We start from the raw sequence: 18573 nt of genomic DNA on the forward strand, positions 1-18573 counted from the left end.
ACTACAGACCAATACAAATGATTTCCACATTTACAAAAATCTTCAGAATTATAATAAAGACTAGAAATGTAAGCTTTATAACAAAATTTAAAATACTACAATCATCACAACATTGTTCCAGAGAAGATAAGTCACCAAGAACAGCACCAACAGCTTTTGTTGAACATGTTAAGAGTTCACTTGACAGAAACTGAAGATTTACGAAATCTTCATGGACCAGTTTAAAACACATCACTATACAGATCTTTGTTGTAACAGTAGGGGATGTGTGGAAAATGAAATGACATAATAAAACTGTACTTCATGAAAGGGAAGCAATGCATAGAAATCAGGACATAATTGTGGGGAAAATACAACAAATTAAAAATCTGAGCTAAATCTGTCAAATATAATGTGCTGCAAGTTTCCATACTCCAACTACAGTCAACACTATTTATTCTTTACGTGAATGATTTCTCACACAATGTTGTCACTGTTGTGGACTTCAGTCCGAAGATTGGTTTGATGCAGCTCTCCATGCTAGTCCATTCTATGGAAGTTTCTATATCTATGAATAACTATTGCAACTAAACCTGCTTATGTATTCATCCCTTGGTCTCCATCAGCAATTTTAGCCCCCCCCCCCTCCCCCCATATATACAAACTTTTCCATTACCAAACTGATGATCTGTTCATGCCTCAGGATGTTTCCTAGCAGCCACTCCCTTATTTTAATTACGTAGTGCCTACATTTTCTTTTCCTCCAAACTAATTCAGTACCTCCTCATTAGTTAACTCAGCATACCCTTCTAATCTTCAGCATGCTTCTGTAGCACCATACTTCAAATGTTTCTACTTTCTTCTTGTTGGAACTGCTTATTGTCCATGTTTAACTTCTGCACAAGGCTATATCCCAGACAAATATTTTCGGAAAAGACTTCCTAACACCCCGAGGGCATGCAGCTTAAGCTGTATGATTAAATGATGATGGCGTCCTCTTGGGTAAAATATTCCGGAGGTAAAATAGACCCCCATTCGGATCTCCGGGCGGGGACTACTCAGGAGGACGTCGTTATCAGGAGAAAGAAAACTGGCGTTCTACGGATCGGAGCGTGGAATGTCAGATCCCTAAATCGGACAGGTAGGTTAGAAAATTTAAAAAGGGAAATGGATAGGTTAAAGTTATATATAGTGGGAATTAGTGAAATTCGGTGGCAGGAGTAACAAGACTTTTGGTCAGTGAATACAGGGTTATAAATACAAAATCAAATAGGGGTAATGCAGGAGTAGGTATAATAATGAATAAAAAAATAGGAGTGCAGATAAGCTACTACAAACAGCATAGTGAACGCATTATTGTGGCCAAGATAGACACGAAACCCACGCCTACTACAGTAGTACAAGTTTATATGCCAACCAGCTCTGCAGATGATGAAGAAATTGATGAAATGTATGATGAAATAAAAGAAATTATTCAGGTAGTGAAGGGAGACGAAAATTTAGTAGTCATGGGTGACTGGAATTCAACAGTAGGAAAAGGAAGAGAAGGAAACGTAGTAGGTGAATATGGATTGGGGCTAAGAAATGAAACAAGAAGCCGCCTAGTAGAATTTTGCACAGAGCATAACTTAATCATAGCTAACACTTGGTTCAAGAATCATGAAAGAAGGTTGTATACATGGAAGAACCCTGGAGATACTAAAAGGTTTCAGATAGATTATATAATCGTAAGACAGAGATTTAAGAACCAGGTTTTAAATTGTAAGACATTTCCAGGGGCAGATGTGGACTCTGACCACAACCTATTGGTTATGAACTGTAGATTAAAACTGAAGAAACTGCAAAAAGGTGGGAATTTAAGGAGATGGGACCTGGATAAACTGAAAGAACCAGAGGTTGTACAGAGTTCCAGGGAGAGCATAAGGGAACAATTGACAGGAATGGGGGAAAGAAATACAGTAGAAGCAGAATGGGTAGCTTTGAGGAATGAAATAGTGAAGGCAGCAGAAGATCAAGTAGGTAAAAAGATGAGGGCTAGTAGAAATCCTTGGGTAACAGAAGAGATACTAAATTTAATTGACGAAAGGAGAAAATACAAAAATGCAGTAAGTGAAGCAGGAAAAAAGGAATACAAACGTCTCAAAAATGAGATCGACAGGAAGTGCAAAATGGCGAAGCAGGGATGGCTAGAGGACAAATGTAAGGATGTAGAGGCTTATCTCACTAGGGGTAAGATAGATACTGCCTACAGGAAAATTAAAGAGACCTTTGGAGAAAAGAGAACCACTTGCATGAATATCAAGAGCCCAGATGGACACCCAGTTCTAAGCAAAGAAGGGAAAGCAGAAAGGTGAAAGGAGTATATAGTGGGTCTATGCAGGGATGATGTTCTCGAGGACAATATCATGGAAATGGAAGAGGATGTAGATGAAGATGAAATGGGAGATATGATACTGTGTGAAGAGTTTGACAGAGCACTGAAAGACCTGAGTCGAGACAAGGCCCCCGGAGTAGACAACATTCCATTAGAACTACTGACAGCTTTGGGAGAGCCAGTCCTGACAAAACTCTACCATCTGGTGAGGAAGATGTATGAGACAGGCGAAATTCCCTCTGACTTCAAGAAGAATATAATAATTCCAATCCCAAAGAAAGCAGGTGTTGACAGATGTGAAAATTATCGAACTACCAGTTTAATAAGTCACAGCTGCAAAATACTAACGCGAATTTTTTACAGACGAATGGAAAAACTGGCAGAAGCCGACCTCGGGGAAGATCAGTTTGGATTCCGTAGAAATGTGGGAACACGTGAGACAATACTGACCCTGCGACTTATCTTAGAGGAAAGATTAAGGAAAGGCAAACCTATGTTTCTAGGATTTGTAGACTTGGAGAAGGCTTTTGACAATGTTGACTGGAATACTCTCTTTCAAATTCTGAAGGTGGCAGGGGTAAAATACAGGGAGCGAAAGGCTATTTACAATTTGTACAGAAACCAGATGGCAGTTATGAGAGTCGAGGGACATGAAAGGGAGGCAGTGGTTGGCAAGGGAGTGAGACAGGGTTGTAGCCTCTCCCCGATGCTATTCAATCTGTATATTGAGCAAGCAGTAAAGGAAACAAAAGAAAAGTTTGGAGTAGGTATTAAAATCCATGGAGAAGAAATAAAAGCTTTGAGGTTCGCCAAAGACATTGTAGTTCTGTCAGAAACGGCGAAGGACTTGGAAGAGCAGTTGAATGGAATGGACAGTGTCTTGAAAAGAGGGTATAAGATGAACATCAACAAAAGCAAAACAAGGATAATGGAATGTAGTCGAATTATGTCGGGTGGTGTTGAGGGAATGAGATTAGGAAATGAGACACTTAAAGTAGTAAAGGAGTTTTGCTATTTGGGGAGCAAAATAACTGATGATTGTCGAAGTAGAGAGGATATAAAATGTAGACTGGCAATGGCAAGGAAAGTGTTTCTGAAGAAGAGAAATTTGTTAATATCGAGTATTGATTTAAGTGTTAGGAAGTCGTTTTTGAAAGTATTTGTATGGAGTGTAGCCATGTATGGAAGTGAAACTTGGACAATAAATAGTTTAGACAAGAAGAGAATAGAAGCTTTCGAAACATGGTGCTACAGAAGAATGCTGAAGATTAGATGGGTAAATCACATAACTAACGAGGAGGTATTAAATAGAATTGGGGAGAAGAGGTGTTTGTGACACTACTTGACTAGAAGAAGGGATCGGTTGGTACGACATGTTCTGAGGCATCAAGGGATCACAATTTAGTACTGGAGGGCAGCGTGGAGGGTAAAAATCGTTGAGGGAGACCAAGAGATGAGTACATTAAGCAGATCCAGAAGGATGTAGGTTGCAGTAGGTACTGGGAGATGAAGCTTGCACAGGATAGAGTAGCATGGAGAGCTGCATCAAACCAGTCTCAGGACTGAAGACCACAACAACAACAACAACAACACTTAAATTTAGATTAGATGTTAAGAAACTCCTCTTTTTCAGAAATTCTATAACCAGTCCACATTTTATATTTTCTCCACTTCGAACATCAACTGTTATTTTGCTACCAAGTAGCAGGGCTCATCTACTACTTTTAGTGTCTCATTTTCTAATTCAACTCCTTCATCATCAGCTAATTAAATTTGACTAATTCCATAACTCTTACTTTACCTTTGGTGGTGTTCGTCTTATAACCTTTTTTCAAGACACTATCCATTCGATTCAATTGCTTTTCCAAGTCCTTTGCCGCCTCTATCAGAATTATAGTACAATGTCTTTGGCAAACTTCAGAGTTTTAAATTCTTTTCCCTCTCCAAATTTCTACTTGATTTCCTTTACTGATAACTCAATGTAAAGACTGAATAACATTGGGGATAGGCTACAACCCTGTCTCACTCCCTTCTCAACTATCGCTTCCCATTCATACCCTATGACTCTTATAATTGTTGTCTGGTATCCGTACAAGTATTAAACAACCTTTAGTTTCCTGATTTTGTCCCTGCTATATTTCAAAGAGTGTATTCCGGTCAAAAGCTTTCTTTAAATCTACAAATGGTATAAATGCAGTTTTGCCTTTCTTCAGTCAGTCTTCTATATAAGCCGTAGGGTCAGTATTGCCTTGCATGTTCTCACATTTCTCCAGAACCAAAACATCTTGTCAAGGTCAACTTCTACTTGTTTTCCAATTCTTCTGTAAATAATTTGCGTTAGTATTTTGCAAGTATGATTTATTTAATCGATAGTTCAGTAATTATCACACCTGCACGCACACTAACCTTCTTTGGAACTGGAATACGTATACTCATCTTGAAGTCTGCGTACCATGCGGAATAAGACAGGCAGTCAAACGAAGACCGAACACCTACACAACGGGACCATGGAAGGGTTATATTCAGAAGTAATCATCACACACGTTAAGACATTTAACCAACTGGGAAAGGAGATGACCAATTCCCATTTCATAGAACATGGTCAGCCACCCCCTCCCCTCTAGTTTTTGAGTCTTCTGTCTTCTGACTGGTTTCATGTGGTCCGACATGGATTCCTCTCCTGTGCCAACCTCTTCATCTCTGAGTACCACTTGCAACCCATGTCCTCAATTATTCGCTGGATGTATGTCAGTCTTATGTCTTCGGGACCGATGACCGTAGCAGTCTGGTCCCTTTAATCCCCACAAACCAACCACTCTTATGTCTTCCTCTACAGTTTTTGCCCTCTACAGCTCCCTCTGATACCCTGAAATTCATTCCCTGATGCCTTAACAGATATCCTATAATCCTGTCCCTTCTCCTTGTCAGTGTTTTCCACATATTCCTTTCCTCTCTGATTTTGCACAGAACTTCTTCATTCCTTCATTATAATTCTATCTAATTTTCAATATTTGTCTGTAGCACCACATCACAAATACTTCAATTCTTTTATGTTCCATTTTTCCCACAGTCCATGTTTCTCTGCTATACAATGCCATAGTCCAACATACCTTCTCAGAAATTTCTTCCTCAAATTGAGGCCTATGTTTGATACTAGGAGAATTCTCTTGGTCAGTAATGCATTTTTTGCCAGTGCTAGTCTGATTTTGATGTCCTCCTTGCTCCATCCGTCATTGGTTATTTTGCTGTCTACGAAGTAGAATTCCTTAACTTCATCTACTTCATGACTATCAGTCCTGATGTTAAGTTTCTAGCTGTTCTCATTTCTGTTGCTCCTCATTACTTTAGTCTTTCTTCGATTTACTCTCAATCCATATTCTCTAATCATTAGACTGTTCATTCAGCAGCTCATGTAATTCTTCATCACTTTCACTAAGGACAGAATTGATATCAGCGAATTGGATCACTGATATCCTTTCACCTTGATTTTTAATTTCGCTCCTGAACCTTTCTTTTATTTCCATCACTGCTTCTTCGATGTACAAATTTAACATTAGGGGCAAAAGACTAGATCCCTGTCTTACATCCTTTTTAATCTGAGCACTTCTTTCTTGATCATTCACTCTTGGTTCTTGTACATACTGTATGTTACCAGTCTCTCCCTACAGCTAACCCCTATTTTTCTTAGAATTTAGAGCATCTGACCCACTTTACATTGTTGAATGCTTTTTCCAGGGCAACAAATCCTATGAATATGTCTTGATTTATCTTTAGTCTTGCTTCCACTATCAACTGCAATGCCAGAATTGCTTCTCTTGCCTTTACCTTTCCTAATACCAAACTGATCGTCATCTAACACATCCTCAATTTTCTTTTCCATTCTTCTGTATATTATTCTTGTCAGCAACTTGGATGCATGAGCTGTTAAGCTGATTGTGCGATAATTCTCACACTTTTCAGCTCTTGCAGTCTTTAGAACTGTGTGGATGATATTTTTCCAAAAGTCAGATGGTATGTCACCAGACTCATACATTCTACACACCAATGAGAATAGCCGTTTTGCTGCCACTTGCCCCAATGATTTCAGAAATTCTGATGGAATGCTATCTGTCCCTTCTGCCTTATACGACCTTAAGCCCTCTAAAGCCCTCTTAAATTCTGATTATAAAATTGGATCTCCTATCTCTTCTACGGTACATCACCTCCTGTTACTTCTTCTATCACATCAGACAAATCTCCCCCCTCAGAGAGGCCTTCAATGTACTCTTTCCACCTATACTCTGTCTCTCCTCGGCATTTAACAGTGGAATTCCCATTGCATTCCTAATATTACCACCCTTGCTTTTCATTTCACCAAAGCTTATTTTGACTTTCCTACATGACGAGTCAGCCCTTCCGACAATCATTTCTTTTTCGATTTTTTTCACATTTTTCATTGCAGCCATTTCATCTTAACTTCCCTGCACTTCCTATTTATTTCATTCCTCAGCAACTTGTATTTCTGAACTTCACTGAACATTTTTGTACTTTCTTCTTTCGTCAATCTGCTGAGGTATGTCTTCTGCTACCCATGGTTTCTTTGCAGTTACCTTCTCTGTGCCTATATTTTTCTTCCCAATGTCTGTGATTGCCCTTTTCAGAGATGTTCATTCCTCTTCAACTGAACTGTCTACTGAGCTATTCCTTAATGCTGTATCTATAGCCTTGGAGAACTTCAAGCATACCTCGTTGTTCCTTAGTACTTTCATATCTCATTTCTTTGTGTATTGATTCTTCCTGACTAATCTCTCAAACTTCAGCCTACTCTTCATCACTACTACATTGTGATCTGAGTCTATATGTGCACCTTACAATCCAGTATCTGATTTCAGAATCTCTGTGTGATCATGATGTAATCTAATTGAAATTTACCCGTATCACCTGGTCTTTTCCAAGTATACCTCCCCCTCTTGTTATTCTTGAACAGAGTATTCGCTATTATTAGCCGAAATTTATTACAGGACTCACTTGGTCTTTCTTGTCTCTCAGTCCTTGTCCCAAGCCCATATTCTCCTGTAACCTTTGCCCTACTCCTCCCCCTACAATTGCATTCCAGTCCTCCATGAGTATTAGATTTTCGTTTCTCTTTATGTACTGTATTATGCAGTCAGTATCCTCATATACTTTCTCTATCTCTTCAACTTCAGCTTGTGACATCGGCATGTATACCTGCACTATTGTTGTCAGTGTTGGTTTGCTGTTGATTCTGATAAGAACAACCCTATCACTGAGCTGTTCACAGTAATTCACTCTCCGGTCTCCCTTCCTATTCATAATGAATCCTACTCCCATTATAGCATTTTCTGCTGCTGTTAATATTACCCTATATTCATCTGACCAGAAATCCTTGTCTTCTTTCTATTTCTTTTCACTGACCCCTACTGCATCTAACCTGAGCCTTTGCATTTCCCTTTTCAGATTTTCTACCTTCCCTGCTACGTTCAAGCTTCTGACATTCCATGCCCTGACTCATAGAACATTATCCTTTCATTGGTTACTCAATCTTTTCTCATGGACATCTCCCCCCTGGCAGTCACCTCCCGAAGATCCGAATGGGGGACTACTCCAGAATCTTTTGCCACTGGAGAGATCATCATGACACTTTCAATTACAGGCCACATGTCCTGTGGATACACATTGTGTGCCTTTAACGTAGCAGTTTCCACTGTGTTCTGCATCCTCATGTTGTTGATCATTGCCGATTCTTCCACTTTTATGGGCAGTTTCCCACCCCAAGAACAAGAGAGTTCCCTGAAACTATGTCCACTCCTCGTCCTCTTTGACAAAGCCACTGTTAGAATGAGTGTGATTTCTTACATAATCAAAATTTAAGCAGTGGTGTGTTTTGAAACCAGGACCGAGGACATTTTGATTACTAATCAAAGACGCTACACCTAGACAATGGGCGGAGCCGCTTACGGTTCTACAAACGCACCCACTCCTGTACTTCCTCGTCTGACTGAAACTACCATCCTCACAAGTCTTTCTTCAGGTCACCAAAGAGGTGAAAATCACATACTGAATGAACCAGGCTGTACAGAGTATGTCACAGTGTTTCCTGACCAATTTGCTGAAACATAGACTTCGTACAATTGGCAAAACAAGGGCAGGCATTATCATGCAACAGATAGAGTCTGTCCAACAGCAGAGGGCAAATGGCAAAACCAACAGTGAAAACGCCCTACATCTCCCCGACCAAAGATATCCAAAGCTGTTCACACAAGTTCTGGAAAAGTCTTGATAACCTCCTTCGACTCCAGCGGACCTCTACTCATTGAATTCCTCAAGTGTGGAACCACAATCAATCTGCAGCACTATGATGAAACTTTGCACTTTGTTTAGTTTTGCAGAAACTGCGACGCACAATAATGTCAAATTGCAGGATGTTGTCAGATGGGATCACCCTGTTGTATGATAACACCCACATCCACACTATCAATCAATATACACTCCTGGAAATTGAAATAAGAACACCGTGAATTCATTGTCCCAGGAAGGGAAAACTTTATTGACACATTCCTGGGGTCAGATACATCACATGATCACACTGACAGAACCACAGGCACATAGACACAGGCAACAGAGCATGCACAATGTCGGCACTAGTACAGTGTATATCCACCTTTCGCAGCAATGCAGGCTGCTATTCTCCCATGGAGACGATCGTAGAGATGCTGGATGTAGTCCTGTGGAACGGCTTGCCATGCCATTTCCACCTGGCGCCTCAGTTGGACCAGCGTTCGTGCTGGACGTGCAGACCGTGTGAGACGACGCTTCATCCAGTCCCAAACATGCTCAATGGGGGGCACATCCGGAGATCTTGCTGGCCAGGGTAGTTGACTTACACCTTCTAGAGCACGTTGGGTGGCACGGGATACATGCGGACGTGCATTGTCCTGTTGGAACAGCAAGTTCCCTTGCCGGTCTACGAATGGTAGAACGATGGGTTCGATGACGGTTTGGATGTACCGTGCACTATTCAGTGTCCCCTCGACGATCACCAGTGGTGTACAGCCAGTGTAGGAGATCGCTCCCCACACCATGATGCCCGGTGTTGGCCCTGTGTGCCTCGGTCGTATGCAGTCCTGATTGTGGCGCTCACCTGCACGGCGCCAAACACGCATACGACCATCATTGGCACCAAGGCAGAAGCGACTCTCATCGCTGAAGACGACACGTCTCCATTCGTCCCTCCATTCACGCCTGTCGCGACACCACTGGAGGCGGGCTGCACGATGTTGGGGCGTGAGCGGAAGACGGCCTAACGGTGTGCGGGACCGTAGCCCAGCTTCATGGAGACGGTTGCGAATGGTCCTCGCCGATACCCCAGGAGCAACAGTGTCCCTAATTTGCTGGGAAGTGACGGTGCGGTCCCCTACGGCACTGCGTAGGATCCTACGGTCTTGGCGTGCATCCGTGCGGTCCAGTCCCAGGTCGACGGGCACGTGCACCTTCCGCCGACCACTGGCGACAACATCGATGTACTGTGGAGACCTCACGCCCCACGTGTTGAGCAATTCGGCGGTACGTCCACCCGGCCTCCCGCATGCCCACTATACGCCCTCGCTCAAAGTCCGTCAACTGCACATACGGTTCACGTCCACGCTGTCGCGGCATGCTACCAATGTTAAAGACTGCGATGGAGCTCCGTATGCCACGGCAAACTGGCTGACACTGACGGCGGCGGTGCACAAATGCTGCGCAGCTAGCGCCATTCGATGGCCAACACCGCGGTTCCTGGTGTGTCCGCTGTGCCGTGCGTGTGATCATTGCTTGTACAGGCCTCTCGCAGTGTCCGGAGCAAGTATGGTGGATCTGACACACCGGTGTCAATGTGTTCTTTTTTCCATTTCCAGGAGTGTAGTTGGGAAACACAACAACATCTCTCATATAGCCCAGAACTTTCACTGTATGATTTTCACATCCTAGGTGACCTGAAGGAAGACATTCCTGGATGTTAGTTTCAGTCCAATGAGGAAATACCAGCTTGGATGCAGTTGTGGATCTGTCAGCAGCCAACCGCGTTCTATGAAAAACGAATTGACCGTCTCATCTCCCAGTGGAATACATCCCTTAATGCATGTGGTGATTACTTTTGAATGGAACTATTCTGCAGTCCCATTGTGGCAGGTCTTCAGTTTTCCCCTTATAGTTTTTCAAGTTTTTTCAAGCTGGTTCTCACAAAGGTCTCGGTAATTCTGAGGGAGTGTCACCGATTCCAAGTGTCTTGTTTTGACTGAGGTCGTAAAGTGTTATGTCAAATTCTTCTAACAGTATTGTATCTATAATTTCACCTTCAACTACTTCCGTTTCCCTTTTTGTAACATTGCCTTCAAGCTATTTTCCCTTGCATGGGCCTTGTCTATATTCCTTCCAGATTTCAATTTTCCTTTCTTTGCATAGTACTGATCTGTCATCTGAACTCTTGATACTCATACATACTTCAATCTTCCTGTAGATGGCATACATTTTTCTCCTAGATACGATTGATTCTACACCCTTTCTATACCATTCCTGCTACACCATTTTGCACTTCCTGCCAATCTAATTTTTTTAGACATTTTTACATTTTCTCCTTTTGTCAACTAGATTTAAACATTACCACAGGATTTCTACTGAACTTTGTCTTTTAGCCTATTTGATCCTTTGCTACCTTCACTATTTCATGTCTCAAGGATACCTACTAATCATCTATTGTGTTCCTAACCCCTGTTTCAGTAAATCATTGCCTAATGCTGCCTCTGAAACTTGCAACCACCTCTGGTTCTTTCAACTTATACAGGTCCCATCTCCCTAATTTCCTACCTTTCTCGGTTTTTTCTGTTTTAATCTGCAGTTGATAAACACTAAATTATGGCCAGAGTCTACATCTGCCCCTGGACATACACAGCTCAAGAAAAATTAGGGGAACACATTTATCAACATCCAGTAAGTTAAATGCATTCGGATACAGGAGGTATCCATGGTCTTATTGCACAGCTTGAGATCTTTATTAACAATGTATGCAACAGCTAAAGCCACTCATCTTCTATGTGTTGTGTTACGTGTTACGGCATCAGGAAACCTCTCAGAAGAAAGTGAGTACAGGTGTCCCAGTGTTCTCTAGTGAGGCACACAGATGGCAGTTGTAACTTGATGACCTTGTATTCAACAAGCACATGCAAGGCAACATCCTAATGCAGTGAAAGTTACAAGGGCACTGTGTTTGATCCAAGAAGGTGGGCGTAGTAGTCACCAGAAAGATCGCGGGAGGCGCACATTGGCACGGCGCGTCACGGACGGTACTTGCCGCAAGTAGAGTCCCGTCCACCAGAGGGCACGCGAGAATTCGGACGCGACCTCTGCCGGCATGACAACAACAACAACAACTACTACTACTACTACTACTACTACTACTACTACTACTACTACTCTGGCAGCACGGGCCGTGCCCAATCAGTTAACATCGGGCATGCCTAGGGGACAGTCCCGGTCTACGCTAAGTGAAGTGCGACGTAAACGTGAACAGTGTTACTACACAATTTGCGGCAACTACCGTCCGTGATGCGCCGTGCCAATGTGCGCCTCCCGCGATCTTTCTGGTGGCTACTGCAGTGGGTTTTCCATCATGTTGCGGCAGATGCCAATGTCCTCCACCTGCCATACATAGACTGTGGCAACACTAAAAGGAGACAAACCCATGAGAAGGCCAATGTTGGCCATATCTATGTTGTATGTCTATTGTCAAAGCACTGAAATACAGCCTCAGAATGGCCACCAGAGCCACTGTGTCTGATCAGACTCTAAGATACAAGTTAGAGAAAGGACCTTTAAGACCCACACATGCTGTTCGAGTAACCCGCTTGACACAGCATCATCTTACAGGTCACTTTCAGTTCTGTCATCCTCATCTCAACAGGCAACTTCGTCACTGGCAAAATGTGTTACTCACAAATGAGTCACGATTTTCTCTGACTCAAGGTGATGGCCATGTTCATGTGTGGAGATGTCATGGTCAGCAGTACCTGCCACATGTTGCCCAGGAAACTGACACATTCAACCAAGGTTCTGTGATGGTGTGGGGAGGCATCAATGTTGCCAGCTGTACATATCTTGTTGTTGTCCACGGTTGCGTTACAGATCCTGTTGAACCATGTGATATGCTGCTGCATATAGTGGCAGCCCTGAATTACTTACCATGCATGATAATGACAGGACCCATGAGGTGAGCATAACTAGGGATGTCTTGCCAATCCAGGATACTAAAGTAATGGAAAGTCCATGCTTGACAGATGTGTTTGTAGATGCCCTGTCCAACATAGCCTCTGTGAGAACTCTCAAAGCCTCTCACTGAAGATGGGAATGATCACAGAGTGAATTCCATAAACTTACATGGGGTATGCTATGTAGGTGTCAGGCAATGATAAACACATGCAGAAGACATACATATTGTTGAAGCTCTCAAAGTCCAATGAAAAGCACCTAGGATGAGGGGATGAATGATTGTTCCCATTTTGTTTTTGACAACTGTAAGACGTTTCAGTTCTTGTTATGTAAATGAACAAGGATATACACCTAGTTATATTACACTGCGTACTTAATTTGTGAAAGATAAAGGCATAATTTGGTAGTGTACTTAGACATCAATGACTGCTCAGTGGAGTATTGCAGATGCCTAAAGTCATGTTCTCTTAATTCTTTTGAACAGTATATTTTGCTGTTTAAAATCTGGTTTCAGAATGTGTCATACCATTATGTAATCTAATTGAAACCTCCTATGTCACCAGGTCTCTTCCACATACGATTTTTAAACGTAGCGTTAGCGGTGATTAAATTACTATGTATACAAAATCCTACCAAGCAGTGTCTTCTTCCAGTTCTTTACCCCAGTCCATGCTCTCTCTATTCTCTCTGTTTTCTTACTAGCAAATTCCAGTCTCCCATCCCGATCAAATTTTCATTTCCCTTAACCGTCTGAATAATTTCTTTTGTCTCATCATACATTCTTTCAAGATCTTCATTATTGGCATCTGCAGGTGGAGTTAGTTGGTATATAAAGTTATGCTGTCATAGTGTGTGTTGCCTTCTTGCCTGTCTGGCCAATGATAATACATTCACTATACTATTCATAGAAACTTAGCCATATTCCTACTTTCTTCGTCATTATTGGAAACACTTTTGCATTACCCCTATGTAATTGTGTGTTGATAATGCTGTACTCACTTGATCAGAAGCCGTGTTCATTCTCCCACCAAACTTCCCTGATTCTCACAGTATCTAATTTCAACCTACCCATCATCATTTTAAATTTTCTAACCTACCTACCAAATTAAGGGATCTTATATTACACGCTATGACTTGTAGAAAGTCTATTTTGTTTTTCCTGACGAGAGCATCCCAAGTCATCTCCACCACAAGATCCAAATGGGGGACTACATTACATCCAGAATATTTTTCCCAATGGTGTGCCATCATCATTTAGACATACAGTAGAGCAGCATGCCTTTAGGTAAAATAATGGCTGTTGTTTCACCCTTTTTTGAACATTCACAGTACCAGCACAGCCAGGGAATGCTGAATAATGCTATGAAGTCAGATCAGTTACTGATAAAACTACTGAAAGACTGCTGTCCCTCTTTATGTTTGTCTTGTCTTTATACAGATACCCCTCTGTTCCTGTTGCACCTGTTTGTTGTTGAGGCACATAACCTTGGCAACGTGCACGGTTCATAGGAAGCTCCCAGACAGTATAACACAGAAACTTATGACAGTTATCTATGCAGCTCAGAGCAAGGAGAAGCTTGAAAAAGAAACAGTCCTGATTACTGAAGATGCAAATGAGTAACTTCTTCAAAACAGTATTTTCATAAATCAGTCTAAAACAATGTATCCCGTGTTTTACACCAGAGTGAAAGGTACAGCATACATATTAATATAAATACAAAGTCAATTAAAGATGCAAGTAGCACAAAACTTTTAACAACTATCATGATACACATTTGATATGGGGCGAGGGGGCACAAAGGTGTGCTATTTAAAAAGATCCTCATACGCAAAACAACTCACCAAACAGTAGAGATGATAAATCGATTACAGGCACTGAAAGCTTTGCTGACATTCAAGCAAGGGTTTGGTGGTATCACCCCTCCTCCAGTCACATCCAAAAATCTTGGTTGCAGTGAAAGACTGATCTGTAGTATATTCTGAGGTCTAGGTTGGGTTGGAAGGTGATAATTTGGTTGTGAGTCAGCATAGCCAACATTGCGAATGTCAAATACAGGTTGTGATAATAGACTGATTTGCATCATATCCTAAGGTTTACATTTGTGCCATATTTAATGCATCCTTCATCATAAAAACAAACTACGAAGTAAATTCAGAAAACCTATATTAGATTATGGACAAGTATTTTGAAGCATATTACTTACATGTTTACACATAAAGAACAAAACAAAACAAAATTAGAAGGATGTACACACACCTGTACAACTACGTTGCGTCAGATGAACACACTTGCCAGGACCGTAGTCCTGCAGCTTAACTAGAGTGAGTGATTGTGTGGGGTGGAGTGCCTGAGGGAAGAAAGGAGGTAGAGGCATTAGGCGCGTGGGGCAGTAATGTAACATGGCACCAACACTGGTGAGTTTGTGTAGCACAAAATGACGATGACATGGAGTAGTAGGCCTAGATTTGAAGGGGGTGACAACGCAGAGAAAAAGAAGTTCATGGGGATAAGGGAGTGGTGATGGACGAGTCAACTTACGATCCTAGGATAGCGTGAGTACAGGTAAGGGGCACAGCATGTTAAGCTGACATGACCATCAGCCAACTATCGATAAGAACAGAGCTGACCACCAAGCGGCACATCATGCTGCTGAGTATAACACACTTGATTTCAGTGGAACTGTGACACCTGGACTGTTCCCATCAACACCAACTTCTCTATGTTGAGGGGAACTGTCATTGTGACACATCCTCTGTCCCTTTAATCCTCCTGGTCTCAGTTCGTCCTAGCTACTCCCACCACGCTCCAGGTCTCTAACTTCCACTCGTCCTGCACCCAAGCCTTCATCTCCAGCCTCCCTTTCCTCTGTTATGTCACTCTTCCCAATCCACTCCTTCACATCATCATCTTCATTATCATCACCATCATCATCATGATCATCATCACTGTGTGCTACATGTTCGCACTAGTGCCAGTTGTGTGTTGCATCCCCATTCCATGCACCTGCTGCTTTCACCCCAACCATAAACCACTCTTCTCCAATCTTCCCTCCCACTCCCTACCTTCTTTCTCTCCCACTCCATTAACCCAAGCTATTTGTTTTCTATGAGAACTTTCCATTACCATACTTAAAAACAATATTTGTAATTCAGAAAAGAGCAGTCAGGTATATAGCAATAATACCACCCAGATACTCCTGTAGACAAGCTAGCATGCAATATAATATTATGACAGTGTACTCATTATATATATGTATATCAGAATATTATGGCAATGAGAACAAATGATATTCACATTCTTAAAAAAGACATACATGACCATGGAACAAGACAAAAGGAAAATTATTATGCAAGACAGTGAAATTTCAAACTGACAACAAGTGCTCCTGGTGAAGCGGGCGAAAGGGTTTTTAATAATCTACAAACCTCAGTTAGCTAAATGAAAGAAATTATTTTTTTTTAAAATCATGTAACCATCTCTCTCATGGTGAAATGTTAATACAGTTCAAGTGAGTATTTAAAAGGAAAGTAAATATCTTGTAACAGAAAAAATGCAATAACCTTTTATGTGCTTGAAAGTGCAATGCTCTTTTTGGTTGTGCTTTACTGTGAACAAAAACAGTGCCTGGATGGTTCATTTTAAAGCTTAGCCCTGTTTTCTTTTATTGCAAATTTATTGTTTATACATTCACAGAAATAAATGCAGGAGGGGAAGAAAGACTCAAGGTCTGAATTACCATTTTTGATATGAATGAGCTGGCCAGATTCACAATGTGTCATGTCACATGCCACTTAACATATAACTGGTTAAATGACAATCTTGTCAAACAATGGGAAATCACTTCCATAATGTATGACAATCCTGTAGTAAATAAAAATTCCTACTCCATATCCCTGGGGGCGGAAATTTCCATCTAGAGTCCACGGACAAAGAATAAACAAATAAAATGTAATGATGATGAGTAGGTCTTCACTCTAGAACACGAGCGGCGCCAGTCAGAAAGAGTTTCCTCTTTAGTGTACACAGGTTGGAAACGCATCTGTTAGCCGATGGAAGAATTGTTTTATGCTATTACTGATAGGAAAGAAAAAGAGGTGACGTATTTAGAGTGCCAACTTTGAAACCATTTCATATTCTTTGCAGATCGGAGAAGATTATGCTGACACATGGACCGGCGTCATTAGACCAAGGTGTAGGTTATGATGGAAGACCGCGATTTGGTTACGAGTTGGTAAAGATGGCACATGAAATGTCAGGACAGAAAGCTTAGCACCAGTTGGAGATCTCTTGTGTCTCACTGGAAGAACATAAATGTAATGAAACTCCTGGCCAGATTGAAACTCAAACTCTGGCACATGCCAGTCACATGCACGTTCTTGACCGTTGATCTACACGGGCATAAAGAAATAAAATGGGTCTTGCAAACAAAATGGGCGTATACCTATATTTATTTAATCACATGCAATGAATGAGAACAGAAACACAGTATACGATTATTCTCTGTTTTCTGGATAACGTACAATTCAATTTATTTTCAGACTTGAAGTAATAGCTAATTAACTGACTTTATTTTAACATAGTTTTTTTTAGATTTTGTAAAGATACAATACATAGTAATCAAAACGTGTGATAAACAAACTAGCAGACAACTCAACTCCGAAGAATTCGTACTTAATATTTCGACTCCTTGCAGCTCCCTGTCACCTAAGAAAAAACATTTTCTACCATATAATCAAATTTTACTAATTTGTATATGGAAATCGTTCTTTTACATACCACAGCAACCTTCATTTTATCGAAACAATTATTCCGGAAGCATTCAAATACACTTTTACCGCCAACGACCAAAGTAACTACAGAATTACAGATAAATAGAACCAAAGAGACAACGGACAACAATAGAACCAAAGAGACAACACGGACAAGGGACACAGTGACTTTCCAATTTTTATTTTAGTATACTTTAGGCCAGTCTACACACAAAGATCTGGGCATCTGTTGGCGAACATCACATCGCAGCAGACATCACTTAAATCTGGTTTTTGAAACTTCGTAAGAAAGCTTTCACGAGGTAGTTTGAATATATTGCAAGTCTCGTTGTGCGTGAGGCTTATGGCTTAATTACATATTCTTATTGTGGAATAACTGCGTTCAGGCGAGTCCTACATTCAATGCACTTTACTTTAATAATTAGTATGCTTCCAAATTACAGTAATCACAAGAAACATGAAAATAAAATTAACACAACTGAAGGAAACAATTCGTTGACTGAAGCTAAGAGAGTGAGAATCTCAGTAAATAATCAACAACGGAATAATATTCAAGATAACTCAAAAACTACGGAACTTCCGTGTGCCACGGCAAGGAATAACCATGTCAGCCATCGCTCCTAGCGGCCAGCTAGCGAACTCAGTTGACACTGGTAAGCGATCAGCTGATCCCTCCCTGACAGATGCGTGATCGCCTCTCGCCACGCAGACCCCCTCCCCTTCACCCCCGCTGATGACCATGATGTTGAGCGCCCATAAGCCACACACACGCCCTTCACCCCACCCCCAATTGGGAAGCGGAGCGTCGTCATCGTTAATTGCCAGGAAGTGCGCCCGGACTGCTTCTAACGTTGTAGCTGCGTCGCTCGGGTTGAAGGAGGTGGCTATCAGACGCTGGCATTTATCGGTGATGGGGAATGTTATCATCTAAACATTTCTCCAAGACAAACGCTGGTTTAAGTCGGTCGATAGACACAGTGTTTCTCTTGCCATTAACCTAAATGTCCATTGTTTTGTCTTGCTACTACTATGTGTGGTGCAGTATGTGGTGGCTTGAGTGTAGGCTTGTTTCGTAGTATGTTGTGGATGCAACACTTCAACTCTTTATGAACGAACGTTGCTTCATGCCATATCGTGACATTGGTTGCGGTCGCATGTGCGAGATCCGATCTCTCAAATGTGCTATGAACTGCAGTGACTGTGATACG

At 41.6% G+C, this 18573-nt stretch overlaps 1 protein-coding gene across 1 annotated transcript in view; it reads right to left on the minus strand.

The window, feature by feature from the left end:
- The window catches only part of LOC124795029 (carbonyl reductase [NADPH] 1-like), a 75721-nt gene extending 58198 nt beyond the window's left edge, over window positions 1-17523 (minus strand). Inside the window, exon 1 of the mRNA XM_047258804.1 lies at window positions 17373-17523. Within this exon, the coding sequence (XP_047114760.1) occupies window positions 17373-17387 (15 nt within the window). The 5' untranslated portion in view covers window positions 17388-17523. The remainder of the gene's footprint in view (window positions 1-17372) is intronic.
- Window positions 17524-18573: the final 1050 nt, after the last annotated feature.

The sequence above is a fragment of the Schistocerca piceifrons genome, chromosome 1 (genome assembly GCF_021461385.2).
Source record: "Schistocerca piceifrons isolate TAMUIC-IGC-003096 chromosome 1, iqSchPice1.1, whole genome shotgun sequence".
NCBI lineage: Eukaryota > Metazoa > Arthropoda > Insecta > Orthoptera > Acrididae > Schistocerca > Schistocerca piceifrons.